This window comes from Ictalurus furcatus, chromosome 18, assembly GCF_023375685.1.
Source record: "Ictalurus furcatus strain D&B chromosome 18, Billie_1.0, whole genome shotgun sequence".
Lineage (NCBI taxonomy): Eukaryota > Metazoa > Chordata > Actinopteri > Siluriformes > Ictaluridae > Ictalurus > Ictalurus furcatus.
In genome coordinates this window covers 9,114,879-9,139,696 of record NC_071272.1, presented here as the reverse complement: position 1 = coordinate 9,139,696, position 24,818 = coordinate 9,114,879, and the positions used below count along the sequence as shown (strand labels likewise).

The window sequence follows — 24,818 nt, the reverse complement described above, 5'->3', positions numbered from 1 at the left end:
TGTCCACTCGGCGGCCATCTTGGAAATCATCCCATTCAGTTGCTTCAGTCGTTTTTTGATATTCTCCCTAGTTTTAGTCTTTTGTTCCCACCCACCAGTCAGCTCTCTCCTATCAAATGGCAGCTACCAGTCGGGGAGGATGAAGGTGAGGGTTTTACCTATTTCCTCCGAGACACATGAAGCTAACAGCCTTAGCTTGAGGTTGCCATGTTTTGTTAAAAGTTTCAAATGTTATAAATTGTATTTAATAATAAAATCAAAATAACCAAAATATGCATTAACGATATATACAGAACAAATATATCTTGGTACCTAAGGATGTGCGAGCAGGGACAGCGTCCTTGTTGATCCAGAAGGAGACCCAGGAGAGGACGACGATCAGGGTGCAGGGGATGTAGGTCTGGATGGTGAAGTAGCCCATTCTCCTGCTCAGGTCGAAGAAGACGGTCAGCACCACATAGTCACCTACAAATAAAGAAATAACTGTTTGTCACGTCATTCCAGTTAGCATGTGATCATTTATGCTAAAATACTCAATGTAGAACAGTAGCTACTGTGGCTTATAATTTAGTTCATGCTAACAGAGACTACAGGCTCCGCCCACCTACCAGCACCTTCATTATACTTGAAGACTCGTTGCAGTTACATAGCAAAAAAAACAACAACAACAAAAAAAACACAACGAGATGTAATTAATGTATTCCTTTAAAAAGGTTAACAGGAAGATTCACGTCTTGACCTGAAATTCTTCATTACGCTGGTGCAGTTTGTAGTTTGTAGAGAACATCCTAAGTAGAACCTGAGCGCTCTACAGACTCGCCTCGGACACAATATTCTGTTTAAAGTTTAGAAGAACTTTTTTTTATCTAAAGAGGCCAGCAGGTCAGTGTACTGGAGAACATCTGAAGTTCTGCTCCGTGCTCTATTGACGATCCTGTGCCTGGAGCGCAAGGTGGTGCCAATAATCTACAATCATCTCAGCCTTCATCGCTCATCTCAGGAAGACTTTTATCTGAAACAATTCATGAGGGGGAAGAAGACAATCAGAGTTCAGAGCTGGGGGTTAGAGTTCCTGCTCTGGGTCTCAACAGTGGCTCTTACACTGGGATTTTAACTCCTGATGTTCTGGTCACTGCAGCAGAAATGGATCAAACTAGTTGAGACAGAGGGAGTTTTTGCACTACACATTTAGAAACAAGAACCAGATGGAACCCAAATGGTACCAGATGGAACTTGGAGTGTTTGGGTCATTCATATTGCAAAAGAAACTCTAAAAACTCAAAAACTCTAAGAACTTCAAAGGGGTCAATTTCATATAACAAAGAGAAAACTAACGTTATTAATGAGGTGGAATTCGGTGAGGTGAGTATTGAATTTTTTATTTTGTGTTTATCTAAATCAAATGACGCAACACAAGTAACCAATCAGCAATAAACGGTTCCGCTGGCCCCTCCCCCAAGTTACGAATTTCAGCAGGAACTAAAAACTCATCCGGTTGGAGAACGCTCTAAATTTCCCCCAGCGTGTTTTTCCTCAATCCTCACATCACTGGAAGTGAAGTGCCCTCACAGTGGCTATATGAACACACACATTATACTTTTATTCTGGCTTTTATTCTGCTGACTGAGCATCACTGCGCACCAAGGAATCTTCACCTCACCACTAACGAAGCTCTTCAGAAACATTTAATCCACAGACGAACTGTTAGACCTCAGACGGAGCAGATTCAGCAGAAATGAAAGGCCCAGAGTCCTTCAGCCATTATTAATAATGCTACCGTAGGGATCTGCCACACCTCGCTCTTCCCAGCACTCATTAGCTCCTGGCAGGAAGTGAGTGTCGGATAAATGGCTATCGACAAAAAACCCTCTATTAGGAGCTCGGCGTGTCAGGGAGGGTTTGATAGCGAGCTTGGGAAGTGGAGACATGATGATGCTAAGTGAGAACCTGAAGAACATGAAAAGAACACTTCAAGTTTAGCGAGGAATCGCAGTCTTCAGCGTTATAGTTCTGAATTTATTGTCCACAGAAAGAAAACGAAATTTTCACCTCAACGATCTTTTCTTCCTCTTACACTACAGCAAGTGACCAATGATTACGATTACAATCCTGTTCTGACTTACCTTATAGCAGTTATAAACATCAAACTTAATAAACAGTATAAACTGATAGGAAGTGACATTTAATCAGTATTAGATCAATTAGAGGCTATTAACATATAAGGAAGGAGTCTCCAGTGTGAGCGCTGTGGAACAGTCAGAGGTAAAGCTGTAGGTTTGAGTTTACAGACAGTCTTCAGGGTGGACTATGAGCTTTATAGATCGCTGATATCATCACTTTTTTTAATGAAGTAACACTAAACATTAACGACGTCACCTTTCATGGATTTTCCACTTCAGGGAAAGCAATGGAAAATGGCAGCGTTTTGATGTTCTGAAAGACAAAATGTCTCCGTCTGCAGCTCCTCCGGCATCTTTTCCGGCGCTAAAATGAAATATTGATCAGGACTCTCTGCTGCTCTGCCGTCGCCTTCCTGCAGACGGAGGGCTGAGTGAAGGAAAGAGTCGGGCTGCTTTTCTCTCCAAAACACATCAAACATCAAAGCTGCTCCGTGTTGTGTGGTTTTTTTTTTTAATGAGAAAGCAACCGGCACAACACCTAAAAGCCCGGAGATCTCATCTGTCAGCCGGCTTCCTCCTAATGGAACAAATGGTGGCAGTGATAAAAAAATGAATAATACATCACAAACCTTTCATCTTCACACGCCCACGGCATCTCAGAGTTCTCTGCTGGGAACTTTTCTTTTATTTCTTTTCTTTTTTTTTATTTTTCAGTTGCAAAGTGTTTGTGAAGCCTCTCAAGGCCATGAAAGGAAAGTGCTGGAAATCACTCCGGGTGTCAGTGTGAAGCGTTAAGGCCCGTTCACACCGGGGCATTTTTCGGTACGTCGAGGAGTTCGTTTGTTTGGGGTTTTTTTTTTGACGCGCCACGTTAAAAACTGCCCGACCAATGAGATTCACGCTTTTGTTCACGTGCTCAGAGCCTCTGAATTTACATAAAAGTACGACTTGATTGCGCTCAATACAAAACTGTTTGAAGAAGAAGCAGGAGAAGAAGATGCAAGGGCGTAGATGAATGTTGAGCTGCTGATGTCTTTGGTGTCTGAACGCCAAGAGCTTTATGTTAAATGCCACAGTGACTACACGAATGTTGATCAGAGGGAGTTGTTGTGGCAAGGAATATTGTATATTTGTATATATATTTATATACACAGATATAATTGCATGTAACTTTAATGAATGAGTAGCAGATGAGAACTTCATGACTCATTTATGATGATGTGGCTATTTTTTTGACGACACTGAAATGCAAGCATATATATATATATATATTCTAAGTGCTCCTACACTAGACTACACTAGGTATTTCTGCTTTTCAATAAGCGCCATCTACTGTCCGGGAGTGATTCCGCACTTTCATTCAGCACGTCACCTGCGTTTAATGCCTGAGTGAGAACACAAAAAGACACGGCAAAAAACAGGCCTGTCCCTTTGTGAACAGGCCTTTAGAAGGACATCGAGTAAACAGTTAGCGTGTTTGTGGGTTCTGAACTCGGGATCAAAAGGTTTAATGGAAAAAGTTCTGAGGAAAATGAAACATCCACAACGCCGTCTGGGATCAGCAAAGACAGGGGCTAATGTGGCTAATCAGAAACGGTCTGGCGCAGTAACCACGTTAGCACTCTATTAAAAATGTAATATATTCAATTAAACACTGCTTTATAACGGATTTGGGAAACGTGTAACATTCTGAGCTCTAACTGCAAATCTACTTATTGTATTTTTTATTTAATTCATGTAGCATCTAGTTATCATCCAACTCATCCTGCCAGAAGCTAATCCTCTTGTAGTGATGTCAGGATAATCAGGAAATAGAAATACAGATAGAGGAGCATGTTTACCTTCATTACAAATGCTACAGCCTATGAATATGCATGAATATGCAAATTAGGAATACCTACACCATCCCAAACACCCTAATACTGCGAATATTAGCTAACGTAGCTCACGTCAGTCACACAAGTGAGACTTCAGCCTTCATCTTTATTTTAATTAACAGCAGACAAAAATGTCAAAATATAGCATTAGGTTACCATGACAACCATGTAACATTAGCTACTTCAGTGAGCTAGCTTAGCACACGTTGCACACACTTTTTTTTTACACAGAATCACTGAGAAAGTCTCTGTTTTGTGTATTTAATATATATATATATATATATATATATATATATATATATAATAAAAGTTTGTGCCTAATATTCAATAACAAATTCAAAAATATTCAAAAATAATAACAAACTTGTATTATATAATATATATATATATATATATATATATATATATATATAAATAATAATAATAATAAAAGTTTGTGCCTAATATTCAAAAAATATAAAATTTTTCCTTTTCATCGTTAAATCTATTTTTGCAGAAGTATCATCAAATGTTTGTTTTTTTAACTCAACACCATTTTACTAGCCATGCTAATTGCACTGTGTATCGTAGAAATGTCTACTTCTCAGAGAGGGAAAGAAAAAAAGAGAAGGAAAAAGGAAAATAAGAGAAACAGAGGGGGAAAAGGGGAGGAGAAAGAGAAAAAAAATGATGCACATGAATAAATAAAAATCAAAACCCATGCAAACCAAAAAGGAATGGATACTTGGGACAAATACATCGTAATAAAAAAATACAAAGAAAATAAATGAATAAATAAAGAAATAAAATCCCCTTGACACCGAGACCGAAGCGGCTTGTGTAATCCAAACAGGACAGAATTTTTCTGTACGTTATTTATTTACGTCTTGTCTTTATTCTACTAGCGTGATGTGACGTCTCTGCAGTCGGATTGAAGAGGCAGTGAGATATTGAGCACAGCATTCTAATCATGATCTCACATCTTCCTCTTGCCAGCACTGTGGTGGTGGAAATCTCCCCCGGAATAATCTCCTTCCCCGATAGAGTTACGGAACGTAATAATAACTCGTCTGCGCGGCTCGTTTATCATCCAGCTCGGTTTCAAACCTGCGGGACTCTCAGGGGGCGAATGGGATTAAGCAAATAACACTCGCTCCCGCCTCCTTCCTCCACCGCCTCAACCACATTACACCCGTAAATAAGAATTTTCTCTCCAATTTGCAGCGAGGAGCAGGGGCTTACGGGACGGAGCAAAGTGCTGAAACATCGCTCCTGACGCCGCAAGTCACTTACCGCTGCCGGGGAATAAACTCAGCGACATATCATTGCCAAACTCAAAGAGCTAACCGGATAACACGGAGAACGTCACGCTTAATCCACCACCTCGGATCTTATTAACCACTTCTTCTGACTTTAAATGGTTGAAATAAATTTGCTAGCAGTGTACAAGTTTAGAGGTTTAAAACTAACTTCCTGCATTCTTCTTCTCATCCGTCTGATACAGCACTGTGTGTTTAGGATATACGTTTATACGATCATTCCCACAAGAAACCAACAGGAACGCTAATGGAGTTTTTACTGCTGAGCAGCAAAGCATTTTACTGTACTATAAAAACTACAGAACTAATTTATCAATAACACGGCGAGTTTTTAAAAACGCTATAAAGGCGATAAAAGATCAGCATCACTCAGAGGGATTCGACTCCAGAGCCAACAAATTAAACAGCTCTGAAAGGAAAGATGTTTATCCAGATTAAAAACATGTAGAACACCATCATCAGTCCCACTGTAGACACGGTCCAAATCCATTAGAAACACGACTCGGAGAATTAATCAAGATGACAAGGAGAACTCTGATGGAGAACTGGAGAGATCCACAGCTCAGATGGAAGAAGCTGTTCCCAGGACAACCACAGACTGACCACTCCACACAGCTGTGGAAACATGTGGAAAAAAGTTCTCTGGTCAGATATGCCTGACATAAAGCACTATGTGTGGTGGAAACCCAACACTTAAAATACCATCCCCACTGTGAAGCATAGTGGTGGAAGCATCATGTTGTGGAGAAGCTTCTCATCAGCAGGGACAGAGTTGGAAGCCGGATGGATGGAGCCAAATCCAGGACTATCCTAGAAGAAAAACTGCAAGCGATTTGTGACTGGAGGCGGAGCTTCAGCTTCCAACAGGACAAGCACATTGCCAAAGCTACACTGGAGCGGATCAACACCAAGAACCAGCCAAGTAAACGCCCAGACCTCAATCTGACTGAGAATCTGTGGCAAGACTGCAAGAGTACTGAACACTCTCCATCCAATCTGACAGAGCTCGAGTGATTTAACCAAGAGGTACGGACGGAAACATCAGGATCCAGATGTGCGAAGCTGTCCATTTCAGTTCCATGTGGATAGTTCCCAAACACCATCACTAACATCTTCAGCATCCAGCTGTGACTGCAACATAAACACTTCCTGCTGCTTTCAGATCTCTTGTCACGGTGAGGAGAAGAAAAGGTGTTAGAACGTTAGAAAGACGATGACATCAAACGAACTGCACAGTAATGAGGACCCGAAGGACACGCTGATTGTTTTGGTTGCCATAGTGATCGTCTTTCTGAGAGAAACTGGAGTGAGAAGACAAAATAGTCAAGACTGAAATAAAGGGATTAGTGTGTCACATATCAGCTGAAATGAGATGCTGTGGGTATGGATTATTAATCAGCACTGAGCTTGTGAAACAAAAATGAATAGAAAAAAAAACATTCTCTATAGAGTGCCGAGCATAAGTATTCACCCCCTGGAAATTTTGTACTGAAATGTGCATAAAACAAATATATGCCAAAGAACTCATAATCTTGGTTTGCAGGGGAGAAAATCTATATAGTTTACTAAATAATTTACAAATTAAACACACAAAAATTGTGTGTATAAGTATTCACGACCCCCCCCCCCTCCTCCCAATTAGTGTGGTACCCCAATCTCAATATAAATACACCTGTCCCTGCAAGAACCCAGAGTTTGTTACCTAGACAAACAGCATCATGACGAGCAAGGAGTGATACTTTGACTGGGACAAAATTCTGGAAAGGTATCAATCAGGGTTAAATCCATTATTAAAGAATGGAAAGAATAAAACACAACCGCGACTCTACCTAGAGGAGACCGTCCACCAAAAGTCAGTGAGCTGGTAAAGAGGGGATAAGACAGAAAATTAACCAAGAGGACATGGAGAACTCTGAAGGAGCTGGAGAGATCCACAGCTCAGATGGGGGAAGTTGTTTACAGCTCAACCACAGACTGGACACCCCACACAGCTGAACGTTATGGAAGAGTGTTGAGAAGAAAGTGAAAAGAGATGTACGAAATCCTGGAGACTCAGAAGTTTGGAGACTCAGTGAACATGGGGAAAAGTTTCTCTTGGCTGATGAGACCAAAGTGCTCTGGCCTTGGCACAAAGTGCTATGTTTAGTGGAAACCCAACACTGAGAACACCATCCCCACTGTGAAGCATGGTGGTGTTAGCATTATATTGAGTGTTACCCTTAGCCTCTTGGATGCTAAGATACAGTCTGTTCTGTTCAGTAGAACAACTCTCCTGTAATAAGGGTTCTTTATTTAGGAGAAACGTGTGTGGGTCTCAGTTTGTGATGAAAAAGAAGTAGAAGAAGATGTAGAAGATGAGGTTGAAGAAGAACACGAAGAGAAAGAAGAAGAAAAAAGAATATTATAACCTAAATATTAAAGGTTATGATTTTGACCTTTTTATTGATTGATCGATTGATTTTAAAAAACTTTATGTAAAAAACATGATAGTTGTTGATTTTTTGAGACTGTCTAAGCACTGATTCTTTTCCCCACTGTTATCTCTCTCTCTCTCTCTCTCTCCCCCCTTGATCCTCTGTAAGCTGACAGATGGCCATGTGTGACCCGTAATCGAAGGGTTAAATTTCTATTATTCTCCTCCAGATGTGTCCATACTGCTGTCCTCTCATTTCTCCACACATCTACAAACATCTGGCTCTTTATCTGATCAATGTCTCCGTCTGATCACACTCCTCAGCAGAAAAATACCATTACAGTAGAGAGAGAGAGAGAGAGAGAGAGAGAGAGCAAGAGAGAGAGAGTGTGTGTGTATGTGTGTGTGTGCGCGTGTATTTTAAGAGATTTAGAGAGCAGATGGCATGGCCGTGTCCTCGTCCTCTCTCTTACTGTCACTATGTAATTATTTCTCCGTAAACAGGGCAGTGATTGATGTGGAAGTTATCCCATGCCACTGTAGACGGAACAAAGAGAAGGAGTATAAACTATATTAGCGTAAATGTTTGTGTAAATGAGTGTATTATCTTCTGAAGCACATCTGGATACGAGATCAAAGACCTGATGTGGTAAAGATGCATGCTGATATTTAAACGTTAGTACCATTTACTGTGGTTGTGTTTGTCATCATATACTGTGGTTGTATAAAAACATACATAGGCCACACCCCTTTACTGTGACTGACAGGTACAGAGGTCACGCCTAATTTATTATGACAGACAGATAATTAGGCAACGTTTACTTTACAATGACCAAGAGATACAGAGGCCTCACATACTTTACAGCTGCTGGCTGGTACAAAGGCCAGAAGCCATGCCTCCTCCTTGATGACTGACAGGTACAAAGGCCTCCTTCACGTCTACAAAATGGATCTCCAAGGTTTCACTACATGATTAAGGGTTCTTAACCTCCTAAAAACATCCTATTTGAATAGGGAAACCCTCAGTTGTAAGGTTCTAAAAAGAACCTTTAAGTGTTCCCCAGAGGAGCAACCAAAATACCTTATGGGTTCTAAAATTTCTTAAACAAGTGCATAATCTTTATTTAGTGTGCAAATCTAATATGCCTGGAAGCTACAAGAAATGGACAGAATGACCCCCGACTTGATAAGACATGGACACACAATGTGGAACCAGGGTTCTGTGGGTTCTGCGTCAGATGAAGTGAGAGAGAGAACTCTCTCCTCTTCCCATCAATCTTCTACTCAAACATGATCTCACTCCATCGAGCTTCACCTTTCCTTTTTGAGGCACTCAGGCTGTGTGTGTTACAATAATGGTGTGTGTGTGTTAGGATAATGGATATAATGACCTGAAAAGGTGCTGATGATATCCGAGATGTTCCTGAGACCCACGAAGGAGAACTGATACAGTCTCCAGGAGCGGATGTCTCCGACCTCGACAGAACTCCGCTTCCACTTATAAATGATCTCCTCCTTTGGGTATCCGTCTGCAGAAATGAAAGACCAGAAACACACAATGAAATCAAGATGGACTCTTTGGATTAAAAAAAAAATGCTAGAACATTTACTAGAAACTCTTTTGAAATGTTTTCAAAAAAACAAACAAACCCCACCCCCCCCCCGAATACGCTGCGTCATGTTTTCCCCAGAAGATTCCACTAAAGATTCCACATGAACGACCCACACGTGTGGAATTCACCACTTCAGAAGGCGTGACGCCATGTTGATGATAATACTTTGAATTAGCGATCAATTCTAAGTGTAATTATAGCATAACACTAATAAAAAAAACACCTTTTTGTGGTTGCCTAGCAACAGAGTTCTTGGCACCTGAACAGCAAGCAGAGTGTTTACAGACTGGGACAAAAGTGCAGACGCATTGCTCATCAGACCTATTAGGCATTATCAGATCCGTTAGCCCCACCCTTTCTGATCTGTGGGCGGGGACAAGTTAGTGCGTCACAACCCGCTTCATTTGTTTATCTTCTTAACTGTTTGTGTTTCTCTGTGTGAACTACAACATGAATAAGTGTGTAATTTAAGAACCGAATTTGAGACGCAGCCTTAATTCATTATATATAAATGTTTACTACTGCGTTTCTTTTCATGTATTAATTTTTTATCTATAAATTTCATTTATTGTAATGTAAAGTACAACTGAGCCTAGCATTTCCGCTTAAGCTGTAATATTTGTATTTTAGGATGGTAATTGTGTTGTGTTGTCTGTGATATGTGTGTGTGCATTGAATGTGTGTGTGTGTGTGTGTTGTCACCAAACGGCATGAAAAATTCCTCATACGTTTGAATTTATACGGCGAATAAAAATGATTGTGATTCTGATTTCGTCCACTTGATGGATGCCTCAAATCTCTGATGGATTTTCGAGTCACTTGTTGTTGTTTGTATCTGTCTGAGGTGTGACTAGGGGAAGCCGGCTGGATCGGAACCAGGCCGATCTCCATCACCACAATTTTTTTTTTGAGAAAATCGATCAGAAAGCGTTCTGTGGAGCACTTCGCCGTGGTACCCTGTGTGCTCCCTGGTAGTCTCATTAACATGAAAAAGGTATTCGCTCACCTCTCCTACGTTACGAGAGAGAAACAGAGAGAGAGAGAGAGAGAGAGAGAGAGAGAGTAAGCAAGAGTGAGAGAATTTTCTATAACAGCCTGAGCCTGATGGTCCGAAAGGCAGGTAATAAGGGAATAAAGTGACATTTTCATCATTACTCGTCTTGAAAAAATGCCAGAAAGCAGAGAGAGAGAGAAGGAGAGAGAGACAGAGAGACAGACATATCCAACGTTCTCCTATCAGCATGCTAAAGAGCCGGGTTTTTGGCACAGAAGGAAAGAGCGGCAGAGAAAGCGTAAAGAAATAGAGGAATGTTAGAGGAACAGAGGAGCAACATATGGCCGCACTTACAGCTCGAGAACTCCAGGGGACAGGAATGCTCATCCATGGGAAAGTTATTCAGTTTAAGCTGGCACTCGGCATCGATGGTCAACCTACGGACAGAAATAACTGGCATGATTACATCGCTAACACAGGCCAAGATTTGTTTCACATTACAGCACACACACACACACACACACACACACATTTCCAATCTGCAGCTTTGGATCATTCCCATTATGTGGGCAAAAAAGACGGAATTAACAAACAAGGCATGAAAGCTGCATTTGGCGTTTAGCATTAGCATGAAACTTCAATTAATTCATCATATAACTGGATAAATACCAAAAAACATGACCATCCCTGTTTCCACTCGAAACCATTAGCGTATTTCTGAAGTATAAATATGAATCGGTAAATAGATGGATGCACTAATGTGCTGCATTGTTAACAAGTTTTTTCATGGACGCAGTTCTGGACTGATTACGTTATTCTGTTTGAATGAAAAGCTCTAACCTCCCACCATGCTGTATTTTCCTGATGATATGTGACCGAGGAGTATGACTCACATCTCTGTAAATTCTCTAAAGTCTTGCATGTTGCAAACTGAAAACTTATAACCGGTTCATGCCTCATCCAGAAAATACGGTTACACAAACTACTGGTTTTACCTCAGCGTGTACAGGATCCGCCCATCGTTCCAAATCCGGAGCATGCGATTGGGTGTGGTGATCCAGTGGGCGTCGGCCTTCTTGGAGTTCCGGAAGAAGGTGTCAGGGATCCAGATCTTTCCTACCATGTTGCTGTTGAGACGCAGGACCTTCATGGTGCTGTTGAACTTCAGGCGTCTGTCGTACCAGGTCTGAGCGAAGAAGATGTCGATGGTGTATTCCTGTCGAGGGAGGGGCAGTGAGGGACATCAAGGGCACTTCAAGTGAGCGTGGGCTTTGCTTGCAGGACAAGGCTGCATTCCATCCATTACTGATCTAAACACAGCCTTGTCGACTTATGTGCTGTGCTGGTACTTTATCAGCTCTTGGGAAGTTTGTTAGAGGAAACATAATTAAGTCGATAAACAGTAACTGTAGGATATTTACCCAGAATGCAATGCACTTTCATTCATCAGTTTAGCCTGTCAGGTTGCTAATGAGCTAGCTGACCAAGCTAATTAGCATCTCTGTATGATTAAAGTATGAAAATATTTAATGCAGCAAACAAGTTAATCTGATAAAACTTTAGTACTAGCTAGTTAACAAGCTAGCTTATTAGTATACTAGTTGGTATTTTAAGTAAAAATATTGAACTTAATAATTTAATACTATAACGTTCACTGCTTTCTGACCGAGTGTAATGTAGCTAGCTCCATTCATCATACCTGACAGAATGCTGTTACTTTAACACTGTTAATAAGCTAATTAGCATGTGAAATTCACACATGAAAATAAATGAACCAAACAAACTGTGAAAATTAACGAATAACGGAAAAAAAACAATCACACGGTCATGTGACTTCTCTATAAGGTTGTCAAGGAAATTTATATTTCACTATATTTTACCAGTAAATCATCTCCACAGTACTGATCCAAAACTCACGTGTTTAAAGTGTTCACAGCAGTACGCAATCACGCTCTAGTCCAAAGTGCATGTTTACGCTCAGACCTAAAACGCAGAAAATGGTGAGTGGAAGTCTGAATGTGAAGCTGAGGTGTGAGCCTGACCTCATATCTTTCATTACATGCACGTTAATGTTCTTTAGGTAGTTCTGACAGCGTTTTAACTCACTCTAAGAACATCAGTGATGGAGCTGGGGAGGATTTGAGGCTCTGGAGGGAGTGATTACAGGAATTATTGGTGCAGCATTTATCCAAATCGAAACTCTGCACTGTACATGGACGTTTATGAGCAGTTAATATTACACGGGATCAAAGCTTAAACTCACACCTTAATTAAAAAACGGGCTTCATTTATCTCGCTGGATGCAAACAGGTTTATTCATAAATCGTTCACAATAGTGTTTACGCAGGGAACTCTAGGTATTACTGAAAATCGTGTTCATTCGGAAAGATGATGGCATCCTACAGTTCTGCATAGATTTTATATTATACATTTTATATATGGGTTACACTGTCAAGTTCAAATCACTTATTTATTTAAATTACAAATAAATCAAGGAAGACAAATAAGACTAGGCACTCAAGAAGGACAAAAGTAATGGCGCCCCCAAAAACGGATGAAGCCGCACTTTTCAAAAATGTGCTGCACTGCGTTCCTCCAAGATTTAGCACATGCCGTGTTTAGGAGGTGCTCTTTCACCATTTAGTCATTTTCTGCTCTTTCATTGAGTTTTGTAGGCATGGCTAAATGGAAATGTGCAATGAACACACGTGGTATTTCATGGCTAATTGGCGTTTATGGACACGCACACACAAAACTACAAAGAAAATCAGCAAAACACCTACAAGGAATTTTTAATTCGGTTTGGCCACAGGAACATTTACACACAAATCAGGCCCAATGCTCTCCTTTTTTAAAATAAAACAGGAATTTTTCATCAGATTTAGTACTTATGCTATAATTATGGACTTTAGCATGCTGCTGCTTGTAAAAAAAAAAAATGTGTGAGCAATTGTTTTTTATTGGTTTTATATAAAGGAGGTCAATTACAGATTGTCCAGATTCTTCACATGAAACATAACAAAAAAGCGGACCCCCCTTCCCCCACCAACCCCCCAGCACAGTGCCCCTAGTCCAAGCCACTGATCCTTACACAATGACAATCAAAACAAATTCCTTATTTTCTCACATCGGGTATATATATATATAAGAAGCTGGAAAGGTTACATGAAAATATGCCATAGAGAATAATTGTAAGAACAGAAAAAAACCCTTGCAGATTACAGTATGTAAACCATAGGATAAGTAAAGTAAATACACAGAACAGAGGTGTAAAAGTCCTAATTATATCTAATTTTTAATTTTTAATCTTGAAGCCTTTCTGTCAGTTCATGTGCAGTAGCTTTCCATGCCTCAAGAGTTGAAGCTCTGGCCTTATTCTTAAAGTTCCAGCATTACTATGTCGTGAAACTGAAGTAACCAATGTCGCACAGATAAAATATGAGGAGGAAGCCATCTTTGTGCAATCTTATTGGCAGATGTTAGACCTGCTGGCCAAATCTTCTTTCGTCTCTCTGTTAAACCTAAATTTGAGTTGTCATTAATAAGTAGAGCATCTGGTTGCATTGGGATTTGTATTCCTCTCATATCAGACAATGTGTGTAGATGAAATCTTCTCCCAGAACTCATAAACCTTCTCACATTCCCACACCATACGCATAAATGTTCCCACTTGTTGGTAAGGACAAAAACTACAGTGGGGAGTGCCGGTATAGTCCAGTATAACCTATGGCAATTGTTCTAAATCTTTACACAAACATTAATGTTAGATTGTGAAACCTGTGGTGCTGTAACTAAATCACCTTCTAAGAGAAATGGACCAGATATTTTGGATCAGAGGATATTTTTGTCAAAACTTAAATCACAGTATTCTTCCCAAAGCAAAAACCCCAAGAAGAGAATTCAAACCCAGACGTATAGGTTATTACTGCACGGGGCAGAACTTTGTGCTGAAATCCGGATTTATGAAGCAGAACCTGGTGTGTGAACAGACCCCCACAAGAGAAAAAGAAACGAGGGAGATTTTTTAAGCCGTCCAGAGTTTTGTCCATATTTATCGAGCCTGTGAAAACGGCCATCTTGACTCCCTGAACCTGAAAATTAAATGTTAAACGGGGCAGTTAATGGGCTCGGGCATTTTCTCACGATGTTCTCTAACTCGCTAACTCCCTCGGGTCGGTCATTATCTCTAGCGTAACATTCGGCTCTTCTGGGTTCTCTGCTCAAAACTGCATCATGACTTTGAGCAGATTAAACAGCCAAAGGCACACGGTCCAGCTGAACATTTTATTACTCCACCAGTTTATTTATTTATTTATTTATTTATTTAAATCCTTTTATTGCTTTGTGGAACATCAGACCGCTGTGGTTTTTCAAAAATGTCGTTTCCTCAGTAGTTCTTTAGTTGGGAGTGTTTACCTCTGAACCCTGTTTTGAGGGTTTATTACCAAATGAACCCTCAAAGAACCCTTGAAGAACCCATTTTTTCTAAGAGTGTATAAAGACAGGTAAATGTTAAACTCTTGACAGGTTCTAGATATTATGGAAAAAATTATAAGCAATAATTTGGAGTGTTGCATATTTACCCAGTTTAATGCACACACTCGCAGAAAAAAAAGGGTTCTTTAAGGGTTCTTGTAGTGTTGTTAGCTTCCAATTGTTTCTTAGTTTACAATTAATTAAGGGTTCTTCTTTTCCAATTAAATATTCTTATCTTACAATTAAGGGTTATCTTCCAGTTAATTAATGGCTCTTCACTTTCAATTTATGGTTCCAAGCTTCTCATTAATTTTGGATTTTTAGCTTTCAATTAAGGGTTCTTCCCTTCCAGTTAAAGGTTCTTATCTTCCCATTTATTAAGGGTTCTAAGTTACCAAGTTAAGTATTAGTTAAGTATTATTAGCATCCCAAAAATGGAACCCTTTCTGACAGGAAAACTTTGCGGTTGGGTTCTTAAAAGCCCTTAAGTGTTATGAGCATAGCAGAAACCATACATTTTTCCTCGAGCCTCAAAACAACATAAAAATCCCAAATCTGCAGCACAGTTCTGTGTGTGTGTGTGTGTGTGTGTGTGTGTGTGTGTGTGTGTGTGTGTTCAGCACAGAGTTTTTTTCCTGTTTTACCCTTTTTTTTTTTTTGTTTTTTTTTTCATTTTCCATTTGCAACCCTGATAGAACCACTGTACATCAGACCCACAGTGCGGGGCGGAGAACCTGGCTGTTTGCACTGCCTTCTGTACGGCGCTCAGAGCATCAAAGGAAATGAAACTTGCTTCAGACGAGGCTGAAAAAATCCCTCAGAGACTCCGAAGACACAAAAATGCTCACATCAAAAGACATCAAGCGGTGAGGACCATGCAGGATACGCCCTTCACCAGCGTGCGCACACACACACACACACACACACACACACACACACAGTCCTCTTTGTGAATTCGTAAAGCTGAACATTCGGAGGTGATAATGGAAGAAATGTTAATGTTAATGTTAATGTGATGCCACTGGGACTCGGTTTAAGATGAAAGCAGTGTTTACATCATCTTTATTCATTAAACACTAAGCTGCTAAACTCAAATTTCATTCACATCACAGCTGTAGCGCTGCTCACACTTTCACCACATGACTGCAGGTTTTATTTTATACACAATTTCAGTCCTATTTTAGAGCCGAAATGCATTAGTCTTGGTCTAATGCTAACATGTACACTTCATGCTACTTTTATGGAAATAATGAAGTACAATAAAACTTACCTACAAAGCAATTAGCCAAAGCTACCTGTTATACAATGCTATATTTGAGCAGACAGTAACCAGGTGAGTTCAATTACGCTTCAAAGAAACCATTTTAATTGTTTTAAGAAAATACGGTTTTAAAAGTGAAGTGAAGTGAAATATAGTCATTTTGTTTCTTCTAGTTTCGATTATAAAATGCTGATTATTACACTGTTATGTAAAAATTGTTATAATATATGCCATATTTCCATATTTAAAGTGGTATTATTTCATTTGAATTAAATATTAGGTAGTTAATTAAGAAGGAGACAAGGTACTAACGATTGTGCTACAGCAATGCAACAGCAAGTGACTTATCACTGATCAAATGATTTTTAAAAAAAAATACAAACTGTTTATGATATATCAACAAATGTAAACCATTGTCTGGAGAAAATTTCTCATACTGGCAATCCGACAAAAAATGTTTATGTTAAAATTGCATTTGATTACAATTAACGCACTACCTAATAAAAAGTTTAGCTTCGTTGCTGCTAATCTGTTTTACTCTGAACATTTAGTGCTAATGCTGAAGCAGGAATATCAGGAACAGGAACAGTCAGGGTTTAATAATAAATATTCAATTAATTCAATTAATTAAGAAAAGAATTACTAATTGTTGAAATAGAAACAATGACATACAGTTTAAACAATATTTAAGTCAATTATTTTACATATGAACCTACAGTTACATGAATGGTGTATGTATTTCAAAAACAACAGAATTAGCGGCTGAGAGATGCTAGCGTGACTAGTTTTGGTCACAATTATAACATATAAGCTAACAATTAAAGGTCGTATAAAAATTGTAATTAACAGTTTAACTTTGAAGAATAATTCACAAAATTCCAACTTTACAACAAACATCTTACTGAGACTGTACATATCGTTTCTTATTTCATTATTTCACATTATAATATTGTTTTTGGAATTTACCAGAAGGAAAAAAAAACAAGCGAACAAACCAACACAAATCATAAAAAGCCTGTATTTTTGTCATAAAAACCTAAAACTCACAGACCGAATATAACGTCATGTTTGTATTCAGAGAGATTTAATATTAGTGAAAGGTTTTGTTTTATGTAGTGAAACTACATACATTTATGTTTAAAACGCATATAATTGCGGATGCTAATTTTAACGATGATATAATAAGAGTGAAAATGCCCACGTTTAATTTAAACACAGAATAAAACCCTGAACAACTTAATTTTCTCCCTGAAAGTGGCGTTTAATCTAATTATAGAGACCGCTAGAAACTAGCGGTGTCTCTTTGTGCTATTTATATCCAGCAGTTTAATTCCTGTTCTCCGCCTCCAAAATAGAAACGAGCTGAGTGGATTATGAAAGTCGAGTCTCAGTTAGTCGGGCGTGAGTCATGAGATAAAATCGATTCAAACCCGAGAAAGTAATAAACATCCCGAACGTTCCATATATAGAGCCCTGAGGCATGCCTTTAAAACCTGTCTGTGTTTCTGTTCATCATATCGATGCAGATCGAGCACGCTGTTTCTATTAGCGTTTCACCGCCGAACGCCTGACTGTGTACAGTACAAAAACGCCAACATCAAAGCACAATGGCTTATTTAATTGAATGTAAAGCTAATTCCCCCTGAGAGGAAGACGGGAGACGTTAACCACACTTTAATTGGCATCCAGATTACTGTGCTAGGGTTTTTTTTTAACACCTCAGGGAAATCACTTACCATGTTGATTGCGTTTACAGGGCCGATGCTATTAACAAACATGTCCGTGTGGATCACAGTGGGTTTGACTGAAAAGAGAGAAAGAGAGAGAGAGAGAGAAACACACAGTTGTTATACATAAACCATTGAGAACATGTTTAACACCTTCACCAGTTTTGCTTACTACTGAACTACTTCAACTTACTATTCAACTACTGAAATTTATTAAAAATGTACTGTATATAAATCATATTTTATTTTAAATAACATATTTAATATGTAAATCAAAATAAATGAAAAAAATGGTTAAATATTTACCTTTAACAACACATTTATTCACTTGAGTGATATTTAAAATAGTTCAAATATACTGTATAGTTTAAGTGGTGTTTATCATTATGAAGTAGTATTTTCTATTCAGTATTATAGTTTATTTTAATAACTAAAATAGTAATATACAGTATTTCACAAAAGTGAGTACACCCCTCACATTTTTGTAAATATTTGATTATATCTTTTCATGTGACAACACTGAAGAAATGACACTTTGCTACAATGTAAAGTAGTGAGTGTACAGCTTGTGTAACAGTGTAAATTTGCTGTCCCCTCAAAATAACTCAACACACAGACATTAATGTCTAAACCGCTGGCAACAAAAGTGAGTACACCCCTAAGTGAAAATGTTCCAAATTGGGCCGAATTAGCCATTTTCCCTCCCCGGTGTCATGTGACTTGTTGGTGTTACAAGGTCTCAAGTGTGAATGGGGAGCAGGTGTGTTAAATTTGGTGTCATCGCTCTCACACTCCTTCATACTGGTCACTGGAAGTTCAACATGACACCTCATGGCAAAGAACTCTCTGAGGATCTGAAAAAAAGAATTGTTGCTCTACATAAAGATGGCCTAGGCTATAAGATTGCCAAGACCCTGACAGTAAGCTGCAGCACGATGGCCAAGACCATACAGCTGTTTAACAGGACAGGTTCCACTCAGAACAGGCCTCGCCATGGTCGACCAAAGAAGTTGAATGCACGTGCTCAGCGTCATATCCAGAGGTTGTCTTTGGGAAATAGACGTATGAGTGCTGCCAGCATTGCTGCAGAGGTTGAAGGGGTGGGGGGTCAGCCTGTCAGTGCTCAGACCATACACCGCACACTGCATCAAATTGGTCTGCATGGCTGTCGTCCCAGAAGGAAGCCTCTTCTAAAGATGATGCATAAGAAAGCCCGCAAACAGTTTGCTGCAGACAAGCAGACTAAGGACATGGATTACTGGAACCATATCCTGTGGTCTGATGAGACCAAGATAAACGTATTTGGTTCAGATGGTGTCAAGCGTGTGTGGCGGCAACCAGGTGAGGAGTACAAAGACAAGTGTGTCTTGCCTACAGTCAAGCATGGTGGTGGGAGTGTCATGGTCTGGGGCTGCATGAGTGCTGCCGGCACTGGGGAGCTACAGTTCATTGAGGGAACCATGAATGCCAACATGTACTGTGACATACTGAAGCAGAGCATGATCCTCTCCCTTCGGAGACTGAGCCGCAGGGCAGTATTCCAGCATGATAACGACCCCAAACACACCTCCAAGACGACCACTGCTTTGCTAAAGAAGCTGAGGGTGAAGGTGATGGACTAAACCCTATTGAGCATCTGTGGGGCATCCTCAAACGGAAGGTGGAGGAGCACAAGGTCTCTAACATCCACCAGCTCTGTGATGTCATCATGGAGAAGTGGAAGAGGACTCCAGTGGCAACCTGTGAAGCTCTGGTGAACTCCATGCCCAAGAGGGTTAAGGCAGTGCTGGAAAATAATGGTGGCCACAAAAAATATTGACTCTTTGGGCCCAAATTGTACATTTTCAAATTTACACTGTTACACAAGCTGTACACTCACTATTTTACATTGTAGCAAAGTGTCATTTCTTCAGTGTTGTCACATGAAAAGATATAATCAAATATTTACAAAAATGTGAGGGGTGTACTCACTTTTGTGACATACTGTATATATATATATATATATATATACAGTATATATATATATATATATACCCTTTTAGTCAATACCTCTGCTACCCCTCTTTGCCAAGATAACAGCTCTGTGTCTTCTCTTATAAATCCTAATGAGGTTGGAGAATACATGGCGAGGGATCTGAGATCATTCCTTCATACAGAATCTCTACAGATTTTGAGGTCCATGCTTGTGGACTCTCCGCTTCAGTTCAGCCCACAGGTTTTCTATGGGGTTCAGGTCAGGGGACTGGGATGGCCATGGCAGGACCTTGATTTTGTGGTCAGGAAACCATTTTTGTGTTGATTTTGATGTATGTTTTGGATCATTGTCCTGCTGGAAGATCCAACTACGGCCCATTTCCTGGCAGAGGCAGTCAGGTTTTCATTTAATATCTGTTGATATTTGATAGAGTCCATGATGTCATGTATCCTAACAAAATGTCCAGGTCCTCTGGCAGAAAAACAGCCCCAAAACATTAAAGAGCCACCACCATATTTAACCGTGGGCATGATGTACTTTTCCATATGGCTACCTCTCTGTGTGTACCAAAACCACCTCTGGTGTTTATTGACAAAAAGCTCTATATAGGTGTCATCTGACCATAGAACCCGATCCCATTTGAAGTTCCAGTAGTGTCTGGCAAACTGAAGACGCTCGAGTTTGTTTTCGGATGAGAGTAGAGGCTTTTTTCTTGAAACCCTTCCAAACAACTTGTGGTGATTTAGGTGACTTCAGATTGTAGTTTTGGAGACTTTCTGACCCCAAGACCCTACAAACTTCTGCAATTCTCCAGCTGTGATCCTTGGAGAGTTTTTGGCCACTTGACCCATCCTCTTCACAGTGCGTTGAGACGATATAGACACACGCCCGATTCCAGGTTAATTTATAACATTTCCATTTGACTGGAACTTCTTAATTATTGCCCTGATGGTGGAAATGGAAATTTTCAGTGCTTGTGCTATTTTCTTATAGCCACTTCCCATTTTGTGAAGCTCAACAACCATTTGCTGCACGTCACAGCTATATTCCTTGGTCTTACACATTGTTATGAATGACTAAGGGAATTTGGTCTGTGTGTTACCTCATATTTCAATTTCCTGTTCCTAGTCACCCAGGTGTACTAAACAAAACATCGACAATCACAGCCTTCTTTGCTTTTGTTATTGTAATAATTTTTGCCACAGTAAATTTCTCTCCTGGGTATTGTGGGCATTTTCAATACAAACTCCATTATAACTTTCAGTCATAAACAGCTGATCAGATACTGATTTATATTTCTCTATCGATAATTTCATTTCTCATACTCGACGTTACATCAATTACATTTCAGCGCTTTCTTAAACGCGACATGACAGTTCAGCTGGCACACCGTGAACATTTCGATGTACTGGATAAATCCCTTGTTATAAGGGAGAGCGGTGACATTATGGAGGATGTCAACGTTGATATGGCGGCTGGTTGGGGCAGATTGGTGTCACAGCGAGTGCACATCTTCATCATTCTCCTGCAGTCCACTCGCTTCAACATCACATCACAAATCCACAAAAGCAGCCAAGCAGAACCATGCAGGATACGGTATATAGGACATGTAGTGGAAAGAAGGACATGCCTCTGCTTCATACAATATCAGTGTATTCATCAACGCTCACGGCGTCCGCTATTGTCTTTTTCCCGTGTTGTAAGTGATCTATACGTTGTTTTTGTGTAGATTGTGTGTTATATCCGAAAATATCCTTCTATTAGCCCTACTAACTTCCAAAATAGCATGGAATTAATAGATAATTCAGCAGACAACAGAGAAAGTGGACTGAAGTACTGTTTAAAAAGCTTGTCTTATTACAGCATGATGTTTACCTGGATTATAATAACGCACAGTGTATTACTGATGCAGAATCAAAATATACGTATATTATAAATAAAAAAAACGCCACTGTTCATTCATTATATTCATTATACACCGACAACGAGGCTTATTCAGAGTCGATGACTTAAGTTCAAAAGTTACCTCGATATTTACACGTGGAAAGTTCCTCGTATTCAGAGTCGGGTTACGCATCACATCTGCTTAAGACTATTTTCTGTGATTGAGTTCTGGATTGTGATTGTTCAGAAGGTGCTGATTAATTCTCTATAACAGTGGCTCTGACAGTAGCGCAGCTGCACGTCGCAGGTTTATATTAATATTAATGCGCACGTTCTTATAAATACACACACGTTATCGTCTCTATAGCAACAGCTCATTCACAGGCAGGACGCTCGCCATAAACAGATCAAATGAACTGTGGAGGTAAAGTTTTCTTAAAATAAGGAGACGTTTATTTATGTGACTTGTATAGAAGCAGTTTCCAGTGTTAGTGCTTTGTAACAGTCAGAGGTAAAGCTGTAACTTTAAGTTTTTTCTTCTTTCCTCCTTCAGGACAGAGGATTGAGGGAACGAATGTTTATAGCTGGAACATGTTACGTAAGTCAGAAGCATTACACGTAACTATAAACCTATGTAAAGTATGACCATTCATTAATAAATAAATAAATAAATTAGTCATAAGCAAACTTCTATGGTGTAAGAGGAATAAAATATTTTGGGACATGCTGTTATAGAAAAATAATCAGTGGTAATATCCCTGTGTTTACATGCTGGAACAAAAACACGAATCAGGACGAGTATAAAATTATATCCAGTGTGTTACTCTTTCACTTGCTAGAATGTTCTTTGAACATTCTCTAACAATGGGTTCTAATGAACACACACACACACACACACACACACACACACACACACACACACTAACTACATTTCCTCTAGAGCTCTCAGTGATAAAAACATTTACATTCACACTGTACATGATAAAGTGTGTCAGACAAAACTTTCTGGAGGCAGAGCATTCCCTAAAGGATTGTGGTTCTCGCTGCACACACCACACACACACACACACACACACACACACACACACACACACACACGCACACTAGACCGCAGTTGCATAAATATTGCATGAGGCACACAATTGACTTGAGCCGGATTATACCGCAGTCCACGCTCTTCTACTTCAAGTGCTTCAGGCAGCAGGAGAATTAAAAATAAAGAACAGAAGAGTCAAACATAGAACCCTGAGGCTCTCCCGTACTAAAATCCTCCCGCACTCACTGGGAGCTTGACCTGTGAACCACTGTTCGAACAGAGCACACTGAACTGTGGAACGTTTCTAACACCACCATTTAAACGCGAGTCCTTCAGCTTCATGCCGGTTCTCCCAGGAGAGGATCATGACATCATCATGTCGGCTGCCAGATGTGGTGAAAATGTGGACTGTTGCTATGCTAACACGTCCTAAACGTGTTGTCGTGACACTGTGGGAGTTACAGTTCAATCGTTTGCTTGCATACAGCAAGGGGACTAAAAATAGAGCATTCCTGCAAGCTGTGAAATTTATAGAACGGAATTATAGACCGATGTGTCAGGATTGTGTATATTATAACAGCGTGCAGGGTTCGCTGTCAAGTCTGCGCTAATATCTGACAGACAGATAGACAGAGCCGAAGTATATTTATTTATATTTATCAGGGGTGGAACCGAATATGAATACGAAACAGACACACACAAAAATGAAGAGGAGGCACGCATTTCGGGTTTTTCTTTTCTGTAGGAAGGTTCACAGGGTGCGTGGTTGACCTGATACAGGTCACACACAGGATGTGTGATACAGGATACAGGATACACATCTGATACACAAGGTGTGTATCAGGTGTGTGGGGGGTTTTTATTTACTGGTATGAGACTCAAGGGACAAACACATGCATTAACATGAAGATCAACATGAAGAGATGGTGCTGTGTCACACATTTACATCATCAGTTCCTTCATCGTTAGTAGCTGCCTGGTCAGGGTCACACTGGATTAACTAGGGCTACTAGTTTGTTTAAATTTTAGGGAATATTCCTTCCTTCCTTCATTCATTCATTCATTCATTTATTCATTCATTCATCATCAGAGAGCACTTTCTCCTGGTCAGGGTCACAGTGGATCCGGAGTCTATCCTGTGAACACTGGGCACAATTTGGAGAAAAATCTACATGGACATGGGTGGAGCATGTGAAACTCCACCCAGGCAGAATTTTGGGAAATAGAACCAACTAAACTGGTTAAAAATATTGCATGCAGTTACAGACAAAAATAATAATTGTGTGAGCGAGGTTTCAGAAACAAACCCACGCACATCTCTAGATAAGATCAGGCATGAACTGGGCTGATGTAGCTGAGGTTGAGGAACAGTCCGTGCCTGGATTGTGGTTAAGGCCCCACCCATTCGAGATAGTGGCATGTTACACCACTAATATACACCTTTGTTCAGAACCTGGAGGTTTTGTTTAGCGTTGAACACGCTGGAGCAAAACATACTACATTTTACTTCATTATATAAAAGTAAAAAAACATCTCTGGTACAGTGAAAACCCTTCACACAGTCCAGTTTTGACATTTTCTACTGTATAATTGTGAAATCTACAGACTCTCCTAAACATCTGTACATTCTGAAGTCCCCAAAAAGTGAAAAGAGAGATACTCAAGTTAAAAGATTTCATTTGGGTTCGACTAAAACATGGCACGTCCTGAAGACGCGGAGAACAAACTATCAGAATGATGAATAAACGCTCACCTCCTATATCCGGCCTCAGCTTGTTGTCATAGCCGTCTAGTAAACTGTTGAGGATGTGTGTGACGTCACTCTCGTACACCTTCGGGGTCAACACCCAGGTTTTGTTCGTCACTTCGTCGTCATCGTTTTCTGTCTGGAGGGAACTGGAGGTGAAAAAGAGAAGGAGAAAAAAAAAGAGAGTGAGGTGTGGCGGAACGAAAAAACAGAATCGGACATTTCTGACGTCGCTCAAGAACACTACACTCTGAAGAACGAGGAGCTGTCCACGGTTAGAGATGAATTCCAGAAAATGTTACTAATTTTGGCATGAAAGTCATTAAACACTCAAACACCAGCTGAACTCACTGATCACACTGATCTAAGACTAATGGGTGTGGCCTAATATTCTAAT

At 39.9% G+C, this 24,818-nt stretch overlaps 1 protein-coding gene across 2 annotated transcripts in view; it reads right to left on the bottom strand.

Moving 5' to 3' along the window:
- Window positions 1–24,599, bottom strand: part of gabrg2 (gamma-aminobutyric acid type A receptor subunit gamma2) — a 31,747-nt gene extending 7,148 nt beyond the window's left edge. For both annotated transcript variants that reach the window (XM_053648547.1, XM_053648548.1), the window contains exons 1-6: window positions 24,428–24,599; window positions 17,789–17,856; window positions 11,311–11,531; window positions 10,670–10,752; window positions 9,100–9,237; window positions 313–465 (exon numbers count right to left, since the gene is read on the bottom strand). In XM_053648547.1, coding sequence (XP_053504522.1) covers window positions 313–465; window positions 9,100–9,237; window positions 10,670–10,752; window positions 11,311–11,531; window positions 17,789–17,830 — 637 coding nt within the window. In that variant the 5' untranslated portion in view covers window positions 17,831–17,856; window positions 24,428–24,599. The remainder of the gene's footprint in view (window positions 1–312; window positions 466–9,099; window positions 9,238–10,669; window positions 10,753–11,310; window positions 11,532–17,788; window positions 17,857–24,427) is intronic.
- Between the last annotated feature and the right edge of the window lie 219 nt (window positions 24,600–24,818).